Source organism: Pleurodeles waltl, unplaced genomic scaffold (assembly GCF_031143425.1).
Source record: "Pleurodeles waltl isolate 20211129_DDA unplaced genomic scaffold, aPleWal1.hap1.20221129 scaffold_58, whole genome shotgun sequence".
NCBI lineage: Eukaryota > Metazoa > Chordata > Amphibia > Caudata > Salamandridae > Pleurodeles > Pleurodeles waltl.
In genome coordinates, this window is record NW_027150290.1 from 1,597,323 (window position 1) to 1,616,393 (window position 19,071).

Below are 19,071 nucleotides of genomic sequence, written 5' to 3' on the forward strand. Positions count from 1 at the left end.
AGGCTGTGTTAGTCTCTGAGGGGGCTATTGATTTAGCCACCTTAGCTGCTTGTCCCCTTAATATGGATAAGTACAGGCAGCTACCCCTAATAAACGGTGTTGAGGTTCAGGCCTACAGGGACACTGGTGCCAGTGTGACTATGGTCATAGAGAAACTGGTCCACCCTGAACAACACCTACTTGGTCACCAGTACCAAGTAACCGATGCTCACAACAACACACTTAGCCACCCCATGGCTGTTGTTAATCTAAACTGGGGGGGGTTACTGGTCCAAAGAAAGTTGTGGTAGCCTCAGATTTACCTGTAGACTGTCTACTAGGAAATGATTTGGAGACATCAGCTTGGTCAGATGTGGAGTTGGAGGCCCATGCAGCAATGCTGGGCATTCCAGGGCATATTTTTGCTTTGACAAGGGCTCAGGCCAAGAAGCAAAAAGGACAGGGAAGCTTGGATCCTGGAACAATGGACCAAGTGCTCCCTAAAGCTAGGGCTAGTAGAAGCAAACCACTTCCTACTATCCCTCCCTCTACAGTGGATTCTAATTCTGAGGAAGAAGAATTCCCTCCCTGTGCAGAACCTACACCAGAGGAGCCTCAAGCAGACACTGCTGAGCTTTTGGGTGAAGGGGGGCCTGCCAGAGAGGAGCTGAGTGTGGCACAGCAAACCTGTCCCACATTAGAGGGTCTGAGACAGCAAGCTGTCAAACAGGCTAATGGGGATGTCAGTGACTCTCACAGAGTTTACTGGGAGGACAACCTCTTGTACACTGAGCATAGGGATCCTAAACCTGGAGCTGCCAGGAGATTAGTGATCCCTCAGGAGTACAGAAAGTTCCTCCTAACACTGGCACATGACATTCCCTTAGCTGGGCACCTAGGACAAATGAAAACTTGGGACAGGCTTGTTCCTTTGTTTCATTGGCCTAGGATGTCTGAGGACACAAAAGATTTTTGTAAGTCCTGTGAAACCTGTCAAGCCAGTGGCAAGACAGGTGGCACTCCAAAGGCACCCCTTATTCCACTGCCTGTGGTTGGGGTTCCCTTTGAAAGGGTAGGGGTTGACATAGTTGGCCCCCTTGACCCTCCTACTGCTTCAGGCAATAGATTCATCTTGGTGGTAGTGGACCATGCCACAAGATATCCTGAAGCTATTCCTTTAAGGACCACTACAGCTCCTGCAGTGGCAAAGGCCCTCCTGGGAATATTTTCCAGGGTGGGCTTCCCAAAGGAAGTAGTATCAGACAGGGGAAGCAATTTCATGTCTGCATACTTAAAGGCCATGTGGAAGGAGTGTGGGGTAACGTACAAGTTCACCACACCCTATCATCCACAAACAAATGGACTGGTTGAGAGATTTAACAAAACTCTCAAAGGCATGATTATGGGTCTCCCTGAAAAACTCCGCAGGAGATGGGATATCCTTCTACCATGCCTCCTTTTTGCCTACAGGGAGGTACCCCAGAAAGGAGTGGGCTTTAGCCCCTTTGAACTTCTTTTTGGACACCCTGTTAGGGGTCCACTCACACTTGTAAAGGAGGGTTGGGAACAACCTTTAAAAGCTCCTAAGCAGGATATTGTGGATTATGTACTTGGCCTCAGATCAAGGATGGCTGAGTACATGAAAAAGGCCAGTAAGAACCTTCAGGCCAGCCAAGAGCTCCAGAAGCAATGGCATGATCAGAAGGCTGTTTTGGTGCAGTACCAACCAGGACAGAAAGTGTGGGTCTTGGAGCCTGTGGCCCCAAGAGCACTCCAAGATAAATGGAGTGGACCCCACACAATTGTTGAGAAAAATGGTGAAGTCACTTATTTAGTTGACTTAGGCACTGCCAGGAGTCCCCTCAGGGTGCTCCATGTCAACCGCCTGAAACCCTACTATGACAGGGCTGATCTCACCCTGCTCATGGCAACTGATGAGGGACAGGAAGAAGACAGTGATCCTCTACCTGATCTCTTCTCTTCCACAGAACAAGATGCTCTTGTGGAAGGTGTAGTTTTGGCTGATTGTCTTACTGCTGAGCAGAAAGACAATTGCATAAACCTCCTAGATCAATTCACTGAACTCTTCTCTACTGTGCCAGGTACCACTTCTTGGTGTGAGCACACTATAGATACTGGAGACAGCTTGCCTGTCAAAAGTAAGATCTATAGGCAGCCTGACCATGTCAGGGACTGCATAAAGCAAGAGGTCCAGAAAATGTTGGAACTAGGAGTGGTTGAGCACTCTGAAAGTCCATGGGCTTCCCCTGTGGTACTTGTACCAAAACCCCATTCCAAAGATGGAAAGAAGGAAATGCGGTTTTGTGTAGACTATAGAGGTCTCAACCTTGTAACCAAAACTGATGCTCACCCTATACCCAGGGCAGATGAGCTCATAGATACACTGGCATCTGCCAAGTATCTAAGCACTTTTGACTTGACTGCAGGGTATTGGCAGATCAAATTGTCAGAAGATGCTAAACCTAAGACTGCATTTTCAACCATTGGAGGACATTACCAGTTCACTGTAATGCCTTTTGGTTTGAAAAATGCACCTGCCACTTTTCAGAGGCTGGTGAACACAGTCCTGCAAGGGCTGGAAGCTTTCAGTGCAGCATATCTGGACGATATAGCTGTCTTTAGCTCCAGCTGGGATGATCACCTGGTCCACCTATGGAAAGTTTTGGAGGCCCTGCAAAAGGCAGGCCTCACTATCAAGGCTTCAAAGTGCCAGATAGGGCAGGGTAAGGTGGTTTATCTGGGACACCTTGTTGGTGGGGAACAGATTGCACCACTACAGGGGAAAATCCAAACAATTATTGATTGGGTTCCCCCTACCACACAGACTCAGGTGAGAGCCTTCCTAGGCCTCACTGGGTATTACAGGAGGTTCATTAAGAACTATGGCTCCACTGCAGCCCCTCTTAATGACCTCACTTCCAAAAAGATGCCTAAAAAGGTATTATGGACAGCAAACTGTCAGAAAGCTTTTGAGGAGCTGAAGCAGGCCATGTGCTCTGCACCTGTCCTGAAAAGCCCTAGTTACTCTAAGAAATTCTATGTCCAAACTGATGCATCTGAATTAGGAGTAGGGGCAGTCCTATCACAACTCAATTCTGAGGGCCAGGATCAACCTGCTGCTTTTATTAGTAGGAGGTTGACCCCTAGAGAAAAGCGTTGGTCTGCCATAGAGAGGGAGGCCTTTGCTGTGGTCTGGGCTCTGAAGAAGTTGAGGCCATACCTGTTTGGCACTCACTTCATTGTTCAGACAGACCACAAACCTCTACTTTGGCTAAAACAAATGAAAGGTGAAAATCCTAAATTGTTGAGGTGGTCCATATCCCTACAGGGAATGGACTATACAGTGGAACATAGACCTGGGAGTAGCCACTCCAATGCAGATGGACTCTCCAGATATTTCCACTTAGACAATGAAGACTCATCAGGTCATGGCTAGTCTTATTGTCCTTCGTTTGGGGGGGGGTTGTGTAGGAAAGTACCATCTTGCCTGGCATGTTACCCCCATTTTTCACTGTATATATGTTGTTTTAGTTGTATGTGTCACTGGGACCCTGTTCACCAGGGCCCCAGTGCTCATAAGTGTGCCTGAGTGTGTTACCTGTGTAGTGACTAACTGTCTCACTGAGGCTCTGCTAATCAGAACCTCAGTGGTTATGCTCTCTCATTTCTTTCTAAATTGTCACTAACAGGCTAGTGACCAATTTTACCAATTTACATTGGCTTTCTGGAACACCCTTATAATTCCCTAGTGTATGGTACTGAGGTACCCAGGGTATTGGGGTTCCAGGAGATCCCTCTGGGCTGCAGCATTTCTTTTGCCACCCATAGGGAGCTCTGACAATTCTTACACAGGCCTGCCACTGCAGCCTGAGTGAAATAACGTCCACGTTATTTCACAGCCATTTTACACTGCACTTAAGTAACTTATAAGTCACCTATATGTCTAACCTTTACCTGGTAAAGGTTAGGTGCAAAGTTACTAAGTGTGAGGGCACCCTGGCACTAGCCAAGGTGCCCCCACATTGTTCAGAGCCAATTCCCTGAACTTTGTGAGTGCGGGGACACCATTACACGCGTGCACTACATATAGGTCACTACCTATATGTAGCTTCACAATGGTAACTCCGAATATGGCCATGTAACATGTCTAAGATCATGGAATTGCCCCCTCTATGCCATCCTGGCATTATTGGGACAATTCCATAATCCCAGTGGTCTGTAGCACAGACCCTGGTACTGCCAAACTGCCTTTCCTGGGGTTTCACTGCAGCTGCTGCTGCTGCTGCTGCCAACCCCTCAGACAGGTTTCTGCCCTCCTGGGGTCAAGCCAGGCTTGTCCCAGGATGGCAGAACAAAGGACTTCCTCTGAGAGAGGGTGTTACACCCTCTCCCTTTGGAAAATGGTGTGAAGGCAGGGGAGGAGTAGCCTCCCCCAGCCTCTGGAAATGCTTTCTTGGGCACAGATGTGCCCAATTCTGCATAAGCCAGTCTACACCGGTTCAGGGACCCCTTAGCCCCTGCTCTGGTGCGAAACTGGACAAAGGAAAGGGGAGTGACCACTCCCCTGACCTGCACCTCCCCTGGGAGGTGTCCAGAGCTCCTCCAGTGTGCTCCAGACCTCTGCCATCTTGGAAACAGAGGTGCTGCTGGCACACTGGACTGCTCTGAGTGGCCAGTGCCACCAGGTGACGTCAGAGACTCCTTGTGATAGGCTCCTTCAGGTGTTAGTAGCCTATCCTCTCTCCTAGGTAGCCAAACCCTCTTTTCTGGCTATTTAGGGTCTCTGTCTCTGGGGAAACTTTAGATAACGAATGCAAGAGCTCATCCGAGTTCCTCTGCATCTCTCTCTTCACCTTCTGATAAGGAATCGACTGCTGACCGCGCTGGAAGCCTGCAAACCTGCAACATAGTAGCAAAGACGGCTACTGCAACTCTGTAACGCTGATCCTGCCGCCTTCTCGACTGTTTTCCTGCTTGTGCATGCTGTGGGGGTAGCCTGCCTCCTCTCTGCACCAGAAGCTCCGAAGAAATCTCCTGTGGGTCGACGGAATCTTCCCCCTGCAACCGCAGGCACCAAAAAGCTGCATTACCGGTCCCTTGGGTCTCCTCTCAGCATGACGAGCGAGGTCCCTTGAATCCAGCAACTCTGTCCAAGTGACTGCCACAGTCCAGTGACTCTTCAGTCCAAGTTTGGTGGAGGTAAGTCCTTGCCTCCCCACTCTAGACTGCATTGTTGGTAACCGCGACTTTTGCAACTTCTCCGGCTCCTGTGCACTTCTGGCGGAAATCCTTTGTGCACAGCCAAGCCTGGGTCCACGGCACTCTAACCTGCATTGCACGACTTTCTAAGTTGGTCTCCGGCGACGTGGGACTCCTTTGTGCAACTTCGGCAAGCGCCGTTTCACGCATCCTCGTAGTGCCTGTTTCTGGCACTTCTCCGGGTGCTACCTGCTTCAGAGAGGGCTCCTTGTCTTGCTCGACGTCCCTTTTCTCTGCTGATCCAATTTGCGACCTCCTGGTCCCTCCTGGGCCTCAGCAGCGTCCAAAAACACTAACCGCATGATTTGCAGTTAGCAAGGCTTGTTGGCGTCCTTTCGGCGGGAAAGCACTTCTGCACGACTCTCCAAGGCAAGCGGGATCCGTCCACCAAAGGGGAAGTCTCTAGCCCTTTTCGTTCCTGCAGAAACCTTTGCTTCTTCTGTCCAGTCGAAGCTCCTTTGCACCCGCAGCTGGCATTTCCTGGGCATTTGCCCATCTCCGACTTGCTTGTGACTTTTGGACTTGGTCCCCTTGTTCCACAGGTACCCTAGATTGGAAATCCACAGTTGTTGCATTGTTGGTTTGTGTCTTTCCTGCATTATTCCTCTATCACAACTTCTTTGTCTTTTGGGGAACTTTAGTGCACTTTGCACTCACTTTTCAGGGTCTTGGGGAGGGCTAATTTTCTAACTCTCACTATTTTCTAATAGTCCCAGCGACCCTCTACAAGGTCACATAGGTTTGGGGTCCATTCGTGGTTCGCATTCCACTTTTGGAGTATATGGTTTGTGTTGCCCCTATCCCTATGTGCCTCCATTGCATTCTATTGTAACTATACATTGTTTGCACTGTTTTCTAAGACTATACTGCATATTTTTAGTACTGTGTACATATAACTTGTGTATATTTGCTATCCTCACTCTGAGGGTACACTCTGAGATACTGTGACATATTGTCATAAAAATAAAGTACCTTTATTTTTAGTATAACTGTGTATTGTGTTTTCTTATGGTATTGTGCAAGTGACGCTTGTGGTACTGTAGTAGCTTCACACGTCTCCTAGTTCAGCCTAAGCTGCTCTGCTAAGCTACCATTATCTATCAGCCTAATCTGCTAGACACCCTATACACTAATAAGGGATAACTGGGCCTGGTGCAAGGTGCAAGTACCCCTTGGTACTCACTACAAGCCAGTCCAGCCTCCTACAGTCTTTCAGCGGGAAAACACTTCTGCACGACTCTCCACGGCGTGGGGGATCCATCCTCCAAAGGGGACGTCTCTAGCCCTTGTTGTTCCTGCAGAATCCTCAGCTTCTACTGTCCAGTAGCAGCTTCTTTGCACCCACAGCTGGCATTTCCTGGGCATCTGCCCATCTCCGACTTGCTTGTGACTTTTGGACTTGGTCCCCTTGTTCCACAGGTACCCTCGACTGGAAATCCATTGTTGTTGCATTGCTGGTTTGTGTCTTTCCTGCAGAATTCCCCTATCACGACTTCTGTGCTCTTTGGGGAACTTTAGTGCACTTTGCACTCACTTTTCGGGGTCTTGGGGTGGGCTATTTTTCTAACCCTCACTATTTTCTAATAGTCCCAGCGACCCTCTACAAGGTCACATAGGTTTGGGGTCCATTCGTGGTTCGCATTCCACTTTTGGAGTATATGGTTTGTGTTGCCTCTATCCCTATGTGTCCCCATTGCATCCTATTGTAACTATACATTGTTTGCACTGTTTTCTAAGACTATACTGCATATGTTTGGTATTGTGTACATATATCTTGTGTATATTTGCTATCCTCATACTGAGGGTACTCACTGAGATACTTTGGCATATTGTCATAAAAATAAAGTACCTTTATTTTTAGTATATCTGTGTATTGTGTTTTCTTATGATATTGTGCAAGTGACACTAGTGGTACTGTAGGAGCTTCACTCGTCTCCTAGTTCAGCCTAAGCTGCTCTGCTAAGCTACCATTATCTATCAGCCTAAGCTGCTAGACACCCTATACACTAATAAGGGATACCTGGGCCTGGTGCAAGGTGTAAGTACCCCTTGGTACTCACTACAAGCCAGTCCAGCCCCCTACAGGTCCTGTTAGCAGGATCTCAGTGAACACAGTCAAACACACTGACAAACAGTAAAACACACTGACAAACAGGGGACAGTCTAGAAAAGGCCTACTTTCCTACATTGGCGAGGTTAGATTTTATATTAATAATTTAGAATTGCCACTTTTAGAAATTGGGCTTTTCTCTGCACTTTAAAACCATCTGTGCCTTACAGCCTGTCTCCAATCCACGTCTGGGCTTGTCTGGTTGACAGCTCCCTTGGGCATTTCACCCAGACAACCACAGACACAGGACACTCAGTCACACCTGCATACATCTGCATATTGAATGGGTCTTTCTGGGCCAGAAGGGTGGATGGCCTGACACTTACATTTCAAAGTCCAGTGGCCTGCCCTCACACAGTAGACTGCCAAACCCCCTACTGGGACCCTGGTAGAAAGGATTGTACTGAAAGGGGAACGTGTTCACTTCAAAAACCACTCTTTGAAGTCTCCCTCACTTCAAAGGCATTTTTGGGTATATAAACTGGGTTTATGGCCCCACCAACTCAGACACTTCAGGACCTACACCTGCACCCTGTCAAGAGGAACTGCCTGGCTGCCCAAATGACTTATCAGGACTGCTTTGCTGAGAAGGACTGCTACCCTGCTGTTGCCCTGCTGCCCTGCTAGCCTCTGACGTTTCTGAGAAGTGCTCTCCCAGGGTTTGGATTGACCTTGCCTCCTGTTTTCTGAAGTCCCAGGGCCAAGAAGACTTCATCCCTTGAGGAAACTCCTTGTGCATCGAAAATCAACGCACGGCCTGCCGGAAGCGACGCACTGCCTGCCTTGCAACAGAGAAACCACTGCAGAGCCGAACCAGAACGACGCAGCCCGACTTTCAGAGTGGAAATTTGACTTAGTGCCTGTCTTGCGATGGAAAATTCAACGTATCACCTACCGGATCGACGCAACACCCGTGCCTTCTTCCAGCATGTCAAGGATTTGCCTGGGTCATCCCCGGGCGTCAAAAAGATCCCCGCATTGCAGTGAGGAACCAAGACTGCGTGCTGGAAAATGACGCAAACCCCTTGCAGCGTGGAAAGAAATGGCACAAAGCCTGTGCCACGCTGGAAAAATCCGACCCACACCTTATTTTTCCACGCATCTCCTCTTCTGCGTTCTCCGTCCGTGTTTTGGTTTATGCAAACCAAGTACTTTGTGTAACCAAGAGACAACTGTTTATGTCTTAGGAATAAGACTCTTTTACATTTTTTAAAAGTGATATTTCAACTTATACTCATTGGATCTTTGTCGTTTTGACCTTATCCTCTTCGGATAAATATTATCTATTTTTCTAAAACCTGTGTGGTGTATTTTTGTGGTGTTTTCTCTGTGTTACTGTGTGATTTATTGCACAAATACTTTACACATTGCCTTCTAAGTTAAGCCTGACTGCTCAGTGCCAAGCTACCAGAGGGTGGGCACAGGATAATTTGGATTGTGTGTGACTTACGCTGACTAGGATTGTGGTCCCTACTTCGACAAGGGTGTATACCTCTGTCAACTAGAGACCCCATTTCTAACACTGTTGATCAGTGGTGAGGATAGGACTTGTGTGTGTGCAGTGCCATACAATAGCTACGTGTACACTACCTACCCACAGTTAAAGGTCAATTCGATTTGTTATCTTTTTGCCATTCTTTAATCAGTATCCTATACAACATGTCTCTGGCTGGGTCCCAAGGAGGAGCTGGAGAGTTTGACCAAGCGAAGCTGGAGGCATACATTTGCAGCCAGCTGAAAGGGTTCTTCAAGGGGATGGGAATACCTACCCGGGGAGCCTCCAAGAAGGAGGAGCACCAAAAGGCGCTGAGGGCCTGGGCAGAAGCCCGTTCACAAGAGAATGTTGAGTTGGGAGAGCTATGGGATGGCTCTCCCGAGGATTTGCCAACAGTACTGGGGGTGAAACCCCTGAATTTGTGCCTCTTGCCAAACCAGGGAGCAGTGTCTCAAGTCACAGCCTGACTGCAGAGAAAAGGAGGGAGGACAGAGAATTTCAACTACGGTTGGCAAGATTGAAAATAGAGGCAGAGGAGAGGAGAGCTGGGGCTGAGAGGGCCTTGGCAGAAAATAAACTAATCTTGGCTCATGAACTGAGTCTGAAAGAGCTGGAGGTCAAGTCTAGGCAGTCTGAGTCCAGCAGTGATGGTGGCAGCACACATACAGGACCTGCTGGAGACAAAGTGGTTCGCATACCCAAGGATTTGGTGACAAGTTATGTGGTGGGAGATGACATTGATAAGTGGTTTGCTGCATATGAAATTGCACTAAGGGCTCATGGGGTACCTGCAGAGCAATGGGGGACGGGCTTGTGGAAACACATGTCAATACTTGGGAGGGACACACTTCTTACACTAGAGGTTGGGGACCAGGACAATTATGCCCCTATGAAAGCCATTTTCGTTGCCAAATTTGGACTGACCCCTGAAAAGTATCACCAAAGATTCAGGGACAGCATCAAGCTCCCCAACCAAACCTGGGTAGATTCTTTTGATTCTTCTAGTAAGGCAGTGAATGGTTGGGTTCGGGCCAGTACGGTAAATGATTACATGGGTTTGTACAATTTGATCCTGAGAAAGCATATGCTCAGTATTTGCTTTACAGAGTTGCACAAGCATCTAGTTGACAGTAACAACATGGCAACAATGACTTCAAAATAGCGGCACATCCCTATAACTAATTCAAAACCTAATATATCACTTAATGGTGCTCAATACACTATAACACATCTGTTGCCTCCATGTGTGAGCTGGAATCAAAGAACCAGTTAATAACAAAAACAAAAAATAGTGGAGCACTCAAAAACTCTTTTTTAAATCATATTATAGTAATCACTGGGACCATCTGGGAGAATGGATTAAGTCAATGTATGATGAGAGAGAAAAAGATACATGAAGAGTTAAATACAAAAAGAAATGGGTGTCAACATTCTCTTTGTCATTAACATATTTAATAATAATATATTTCTGTATAATAAAAAAGCAGTATATTTTTCCCCTTTGAAACTGCAAAAGGATTAATGTCCATTTATATAAAATTCCATTTGGCCGTGGAGCCCAGATGTTCAGTCTTTATAAATCCTCAACCAATGGAAGTAAGTTTGAGCCTGTACGATGTTTAGCCATGTCCATTCATATAAAATTCCATTTGCCCGTGGAGCCCAGATGTTCAGTCTTTATAAATCCTCAATAAATGGAAGTAAATTTCAACCTGTATGATGTTTAGCTGACACATGTTTTGTCCTATTTCAGGACTTTAAGGCTGATAAGATATCAATACCGAAAAAAGAAAAAAAGATTCTGTCACCTATTACATATGTCCACTGACTCATACATACTTATTAAGATCAACTAGTGTTTAATAGATTAACAACTATCAACATCACCTTGTACTCCAGTGTCCTATAATGTATCTTATGTTCAAAATCACAGTACCAGACATATGTGAGAAAGACTTAAATGAGAAACAATCCAACACCCATAAGTTCAAAAAACAATTACAGAAAAGAGGAGACACTCAGTGATCCCTTGTAACATAGAACATGCTTTGTTAATATTGATGTGTAAAAGTAGAGAATCAGAGTTGAGAAATAACCATAATGTCCCATAAGGTAGAATTTCTAAGTATACCTTATATTTTATTCATAATGAACTCCAAATTCCAAATCCAATAGAATCCAACTCTGTAAGATAATGTCCAACATTGATAAAATATCCCACATTTTACCAAAATTTAAAATATATGTCCACATATAGCACATTAACCAACCTTGTTATTTTTTTTATTTTTTTTACTCGCTTACTTTTCAATATCCTGGTTTGGCTCATTGTTATTTATTGTTCAACCCTCATCTATAATGGTCCATATTAAGCGTGCATTATCTTATGCATGTCTGAGCGAAATAAACAACGCATATGATTTAATTGAATGTTGTGACAGAGGACCAAAAAATATGAATGCAGAATCCAAAAAGGTTGATGGTTAATGCAGTATTTGGCTATATTATGATCAATCAAACCCTGCCCATACTATATCGCTTTATCCACTGTATCTAATTTTATTTCAAAATTGTAAAGATACAAATTCATATCATTGCACATTCATCAATATCTAATGTAGATTTTTACTATAGACAATGCCTATTATGTCACTTTCCATCTTGTGATAAAACTCATATCAATTTAGCATACCAATATCTATATATCACCTTTTATAATTTGTCCTTAGAAAGCCAGCCAACTTCAATTAATTCTAACGAATCACAAGTCAAAAGGAAGTATGGTTACTTAATGGTAATGATCACAGAAACGGGTAGACAATGGTTTGTCATATTTGTCTCATATTATTTGAAAAAATCTAACTGGACAATCTATTTATCCAAAAATGAACTCAACTTCCTAGCAATTCATTTGCATTGTTATCTCATTGTTCTTACCTCTAACTTGTCCGAGACTTCATAGATGGAGCTCAATATATGTGATCAAACCCAAATAGATAAAGAGGAACAATTTTAAAAGACCCGCTGACCAATCCACATGCAGTCTGTATAATTCCACGTGGGTACAAAAAACGAACATTGTTTACATTATCAGGGCGGCCATTTTGTAAGAGGCAAATTTTCATGTACAGATGTTTTATAACACAAAAACCTTTGCGGAACACAAAAAGAATTCTTATATTGTCATCCACACTCTTTTTAAAAAAAGAATTATATGGCTATATCGACAATTCTAATTTCAAATTACAAAGCGGTATTTATGAGTTATCTTCGTTCCACAATTCCCTCGTAGTATACGAGAATCCAAACCCAGCATGACAACTACCAATCACAGTGAGACAAATATACTTAGTTCCGATTTCTACCTATAATGTCGAAATGGCCATACAAAATCGTTTTTCACAGACTAGTCAGCCATAAAAACCATTGCAAACATTTGAATTGTGAAACGTACGCCATCTTAGGTGAGGCCATCCTCTGTTAATATGCATACTTCAGCATTTCGTTACAAGACAATTGATCCAATAATGTGTACATTTAGGGGCTCTGTTTTAAAAAGCATATTATAAATCTCTCTCAGTTTTCATAAGGGTACATGTTATTTATAAGCATATAACTTCCATTTTTGGAATCATAATGCTGTGTTATTTTTAACCAGCAAATTTCTCGTATTAAGCAACCTTATAAATAAAAGCAAGACATCAGACAAAATAAATTGACCCAATATTAATTTGCTTGAATTGTTATGTATATCCTAGATGTAAATTAAGACACATGCCGTCATTCCTCCCAAATTTAACCATTACATCCAGTGTTCAGAAGATTGTATCCTATAGTCGAAAAGCTTATTGGAATAAGCGGTATACTCATAGCAATCACAATGTGTGCGTTTCATCCACCATGTCGCACAATCTATATCCTAACCCCAAATACATAATCCATAGTTAAAATACAAACTCCTAAATCTGTGGAAAATGTATTTAAAGAAAGAATAGGTGAGGAAGAAATAGAAATTTGTAACACCTAGTGTATCTGTAGGGCGAAAAAGAGATTAAATTTAGAGTGACAATCAATTACAACTGCAACGGTTTCCTGGTCATGCATCCTCAGAGGATAGCCTGTCTTCAGCCTGCACAGAAGAAGCAAAGGAATCTCCCTTGGGGTTGAAGGAGTCATCCCCCTGCTTCAGCAGGCACCTTCTGCATCAATGACTGGTGGCGTGGAACCCCTCTCCAGTGGAGCTGCGTGGATCCTGCAACATGGGTGGTGGACAGAAGTTTTTCAGACGGTCCCCTTGTCCAGCTATGCAAGTTTGGTGTAGGTAAGACCTTGCCTTCCCACTCCACGCAGCTACCCCTATGCACCGCGTTTTTTGCAGCTACCAAGGATTGGCTGCTCCTTCCCACGAGGTTTCAAGTGCATATCCAAGCTTGCGTGCCAAGCACACGATCCTGCGACGCACAGCTCCCTGAGTGGTTCTCTGGCGACGTGGGAGCCTTTGTTGTGTTGTTGCATGGGCTCCTTTTACAAATTCTTTGTCCCCATCCTGTGGGACTCCTGAGTGGGCTGCCTAGTCTGTTGTGTGCTCTCTAGAAAGCGTAAAGCCCCCTTTGACTCCCCCACATGGGTAGAGTCCACCTGGTCCTTCCTGGGCCCTGGCAGCGCCATTTTGTCCTAAATCAAATCAAATCAAATCATTAACATTTATAAAGCGCGCTACTCACCCGTGCGGGTCTCAAGGCGCTAGGGGGGAAAGGGGGGGTTATCGCTGCTCGAACAGCCAAGTCTTTAGGAGTCTCCGGAAAGCGGAGTGGTCCTGGGTGGTCCTGAGGCTGGTGGGGAGGGAGTTCCAGGTCTTGGCCGCCAGGAAGGAGAAAGATCTCCCACCCGCCGTGGAGCGGCGGGTGCGAGGGACGGCAGCAAGTGCGAGGCCAGCGGAGCGGAGGGGGCGGGTGGGGACGTAGAAGCTGAGGCGTCTGTTGAGGTATTCCGGTCCCTTGTTGTGGAGGGCTTTGTGTGCGTGGGTGAGAAGACGGAAGGTGATCCTTTTGCTGACTGGGAGCCAATGCAGGTGTCTCAGGTGTGCGGAGATGTGGCTGTTGCGGGGTACGTCGAGGATGAGGCGGGCCGAGGCGTTTTGGATGCGTTGCAGGCGGTTTTGGAGTTTGGCTGTGGTCCCGGCGTAGAGGGTGTTGCCGTAGTCCAGGCGGCTCGTGACGAGGGCGTGGGTCACGGTTTTTCTGGTGTCGGCGGGGATCCAGCGGAAGATCTTACGGAGCATGCGGAGAGTGAGGAAGCAGGCGGAGGACACGGCGTTGACTTGCTTGGTCATGGTGAGAAGAGGGTCCAAGATGAAGCCGAGGTTGCGGGCGTGGTCTGCGGGGGTCGGTGCGGTGCCGAGGGCCGTGGGCCACCAGGAGTCGTCCCAGGCGGACGGGGTGTTGCCGAGGATGAGGACTTCCGTTTTTTCAGAGTTCAGCTTTAGGCGGCTGAGCCTCATCCAATCTGCGACGTCCTTCATACCCTCTTGTAGGTTGGTCTTGGCGCTGGCGGGGTCCTTGGTGAGGGAGAGTACAAGTTGGGTGTCGTCGGCGTAGGAGGTGATGATGATGTCGTGCTTGCGTACGATGTCGGCGAGGGGGCTCATGTAGACATTGAAGAGTGTCGGGCTGAGCGATGAGCCTTGAGGTACGCCGCAGATGATCTTGGTGGGTTCTGAGCGAAACGGAGGGAGGTAAACTCTTTGGGAGCGGTTAGCGAGGAAGGAGGCGATCCAGTCCAGGGCCTGGCCTTGGATCCCGGTGGAGCGTAGGCGGGTGATTAGGGTGCGGTGACAGACGGTGTCAAAGGCAGCCGAGAGGTCGAGGAGAATGAGGGCGACTGTTTCACTGTTGTCCATCAGGGTTCTGATGTCGTCTGTGACTGAGATGAGGGCGGTTTCCGTGCTGTGGTTGGTTCGGAATCCGGTTTGTGAAGGGTCGAGCAGGTTGTTGTCTTCCAGGAAGGTGGTCAGCTGTTTGTTGACGGTCTTTTCTATTACCTTGGCTGGGAAAGGTAGAAGAGAGATGGGGCGGAAGTTTTTCAGGTCGCTTGGGTCAGCCGTAGGTTTCTTTAGTAGGGCGTTGACTTCAGCGTGCTTCCAGCATTCGGGGAAGGTAGCAGAAGAAAAAGAAGAGTTGATGACGGTCTGGAGGTGCGGGGCGATGATGTCGTCGGCTTTGTTAAAGATGAAGTGCGGGCAGGGGTCCGAAGGGGCGCCGGAGTGGATAGAGTTCATGATGGATTTGGTTTCTTCCGTGTTGATGTGGGTCCAGTTGTTGAGGGTGATGTCCGGGGAAGCGGGTTCAGTGGTGTATGGTTGGGTCTGGTGTCCGAAGCTGTCGTGGAGGTCGCTGATCTTGCGATGGAAGAAAGTGGCGAGGGATTCGCACAAATCCTGTGAGGGCGTGACGGCGTTGGCGCTGGCGCTGGGGTTGGAGAACTCTTTGACGATGCTGAAGAGTTCTCTGCTGTTGTGGCTGTTTTTGTCTAGTCTGTCGGTGAAAAAGTTCCTTTTGGCAGTGCGGATCAGGTGGTGGTGTTCGCGTGTAGCGTTCTTGAGGGCGGTCATGTTGTCAGCGGTGTGGTCCTTGCGCCAGGCCTTCTCAAGGGCACGACAAGTTTTCTTTGATTCTTTGAGGGTGTCAGAGAACCAGAGAGGTTTTTTGGTGTTGGTCTGTCGATGCGTGCGTTTGAGGGGAGCAAGGTTGTCAGCGCAGTTGGAGATCCAGTTTGTGAGGTTGAGAGCTGCGTCGTTGGGGTCGGTGGTGAGGGTGGGTTGGTTGGCGGCGAGAGCGGAGAAGAGTTGCTCTTCAGGGATCTTGTTCCACTGTCGATGAGGGATGGGTTGAGTGCGGAGGTGGGAGGTCTCGCGTCGGAATGTGAAGTGGACACAGCTGTGGTCGGTCCAGTGTAGGGCAGAGGTGTGGCTGAAGAAGACGTGTTTGCTGGCGGAGAAGATAGGGTCGAGCGTGTGTCCGGCGATGTGGGTGGCGGTGTTCACCAGTTGTTTGAGGCCGAGGTTGGCGAGGTTGTCGAGCAGGGTGGTGGTGTTGGGGTCTCCTGTGTGTCACGGCTTCTGGGATGACTTCAGTGACACAAACAAGACTGCAATCCTCCATCTGCCGTGGGACATCACCTGCACCAACCAAGAATCTGAAATCATCTTCTTGGGTGCAATCCTGACTGTTCTTCTGAACCAGTGGTTCCACTTTTGCACCTTCACCCAGGAAATACGGGGCTCCTGTCCCTCCTGGGCTCTTCTGTGTTTCTTGGACTTGGGACCCTTCTTCCACAGGTCTTCAGGTCCAGGAATCCACTGTTGATGCTTTGCAGTCTCCTTTAGTTTTTGCATAATCCTGATTGTTGATTTAGTGTGTCTAAGAAAAAAGTTCCCTCACTTTACTCCTACCTTTCTGGGGTTGGTTCTAGTACTAATCTTTGGGATTTTCTAGTACGTCCAGCTCCCCTCTACTCACTACAATTGCCTAGGTGGGAAACCCAGATTCACATTCCACTTTCTTAGAATATGGTTTGTGTTCCCCAAGGCCCATTTCTTCCTATTGTATTTTACATCATTTTCACTGTTTTCTAAGTATTTATGTGATTATTTCTGTGTACCAGTGTATATAATAAGTATATTACTGACCTCCTAAGGGAGTATAGTCTCTGATGGTATATTTGGTATTTGTGTCACCTAAATAAATCCTTTATTTTTGTAACACTGAGTATTCTCTTTCATGTGTATGAGTACTGTGTGACTGCAGTGGTATTGCATGAGCTTTGCATGTCTCCTGGATAAGCCTTGGCTGCTCATCCACTCTACCACTAGAGAGCCTGGCTTCTAGACACTGGCTACACTACACTAATAGGGGATAACTGGACCTGGTATAAGGTGTAAGTACCTGTGGTACCCACTACAAACCAGGCCAGCTTCTCACAATCAATGCGTCAGATTTCTTGTGCTTTCCTAACATCCCCTAATGACACCATGGATGCACTCCATTTACAATACAAAGCTTCATGGTGCACGTTTTCACAGATGAGTCGACACATCTGTTGGCGCTAAACTCACACATTGCTGGAGTAGCGTTAAACTGATGCAACTGCAGCAATGCGAGGAGCCTCCCATAGGGAAAAGCCTTGTGTCAATTTTACGCCTACTCTGAGAAGGTGGTAAAAGTTTGACACAGTGAAGTCACAGAATGACGCAGTCAAATGTTTTGTATTTCATTGTGTCATTTCAGCATAGTTTTTCCCATGGGAATAACCTAGCCTGCATACATTATACCTGGTGCATGTATAATGTGACGCAGGGCTTTACAAACTCACTCATTGGCCCCAATGCATCAGTTTGTAAATATGGAGCAGTGTAGTAAACTGCTAGCGCCACCACTGAGTCAAAACAAAATGACGCAGTGGTGGCACAAGGGGCTTGTAAATAAGCCCCTGAGCACAGAAAACTCTTCCTTTAAGGGACTTGACACTTCCATTCATGTCGCGCTCCTTCATGACCCACACCAGACCAAAATGTCAGTAAGGGAAGCCAAGGCCAAAAGCATCCTGCAAGATAAAAGGCTGTCAGTACATTCTATACATCTTCTTAGGCTCTCTAAGAGCACTTGGGCCCATATTTAAAAATGTTCACGCAAACCTGGCTTTTGAAGAATTTCCAGATTTACACAACCTGGTAAACCACGGAGTACACCAAAGCGATGTGTCTCCCCAGGAGAGGCGGAACGAGGATAAATCTCTTTATTTCTCCTCATTATTTCCTCTTTCTACGTGTGCTGCATTCTGCAGCACACATAGATAGAGGAATATGCCTCTCAGGATTGTTTTTGTGCAGGAAGTTGTCCCTTCCTGCACAAAAACAATCCTGCATGCAACGCAGGCGCCCTTGCGCCATGGTACAAGGATGCCTGCATTGGTGCTAGGCTGCCAAAACAGCACCGATGCAGGGAGAAAGGACAGGGAATGCACACTATGACTTAAATACCTTGCATTCCTGCCCTTTTCCAGTGACGCAGTGCAGCGCAGTGAGGTGACTGGCTGCTCTGCCCCACTTTCCCATGAATATGGGCCTTAATATTTAGCTACAGTTCACCTGAGCTTGACTAGACTGGACATTTTATGACACTTTTCCTGCTGCTCTTGCTTTCCTTACCCATCAGTCTACAATGAACCACCAAGAGCCTGGACCTGTGTTGCTTTAGTTTGATGTTTGTATTGCTATATTCCCACTGTATATGCAGTGTGTTAACTGATGATTTGCAGTGATTTTGATTAATCGTGAACAATAAAGAACCTTTCAGACAAAAGTAAAATGTTGAGACTTTGCCTGATTTTGCAGTCGTTGCTTGACATCTCTTTCCCATCCTGCTGTATCCAGGTCCCGATGAGGTCCGGTTGGTGAACGGCACATCCATCTGCTCCGGGAGAGTGGAGGTAAAACACAATGGAGTCTGGGGGACCGTGTGTGATGACTCCTGGGATCTGAAGGATGCTTCATTGGTCTGCAGACAGCTTGGCTGTATTTCAGTACAAGAACATGAGTACAACCCAACATTTGGAAAGAGCTCCCTGCCTGTTTTAATGAGTAATGTTCAATGCACAGGAGATGAGGCTGCTCCATGGGAGTGCCCACAGCAAGGCTGGGAGCACAATACCTGTCCTACAGGAAGGGATGCTGGAGTGACCTGCACAGGTAAGATATGCAATGGAAATGCAAGAAACATATCTTTGCCCAACAAATGGAAGGAACTAACTGTGGAAGACACATATTTGATGCAAAATGCAAAGTGAAAGATTACAACAAACAATAACTGATTGAAATAACTACAGACGTGTATTTTCTAGACTTGCTCTCCTCTAAGAAACCTCACATATTTTCACACAACTCACAGACAGCACATATCCTGACACAGGCATCCTCACAACAACTCTCACTTCTGAAAATAATTAAGACATGTCTTTAGGACAGCTGTGCAGGCAGTTGGTGATCACCACCCCTGATGGTAGCAGTACTCCACTTGCCAGTATCCCACAGACAGATCTGGTACCATTGAAGAGCATCCACCACATAGCTGCCAGATTCACTGAAGGGCTGAGGAAGAACACACAGATGAATCCTGGACCTGTCTAACACCATCACTCCTTCACCTCTGTA

The 19,071-nt window shown here is 46.7% G+C and overlaps 1 protein-coding gene across 1 annotated transcript in view; it reads left to right on the plus strand.

Annotated features, from left to right (window-relative positions):
• Positions 1 to 19,071, plus strand: part of LOC138278788 (deleted in malignant brain tumors 1 protein-like) — a 324,469-nt gene that overhangs the window by 78,005 nt on the left and 227,393 nt on the right. Inside the window, exon 3 of the mRNA XM_069219306.1 lies at positions 18,295 to 18,609. Within this exon, the coding sequence (XP_069075407.1) occupies positions 18,295 to 18,609 (315 nt within the window). The remainder of the gene's footprint in view (positions 1 to 18,294; positions 18,610 to 19,071) is intronic.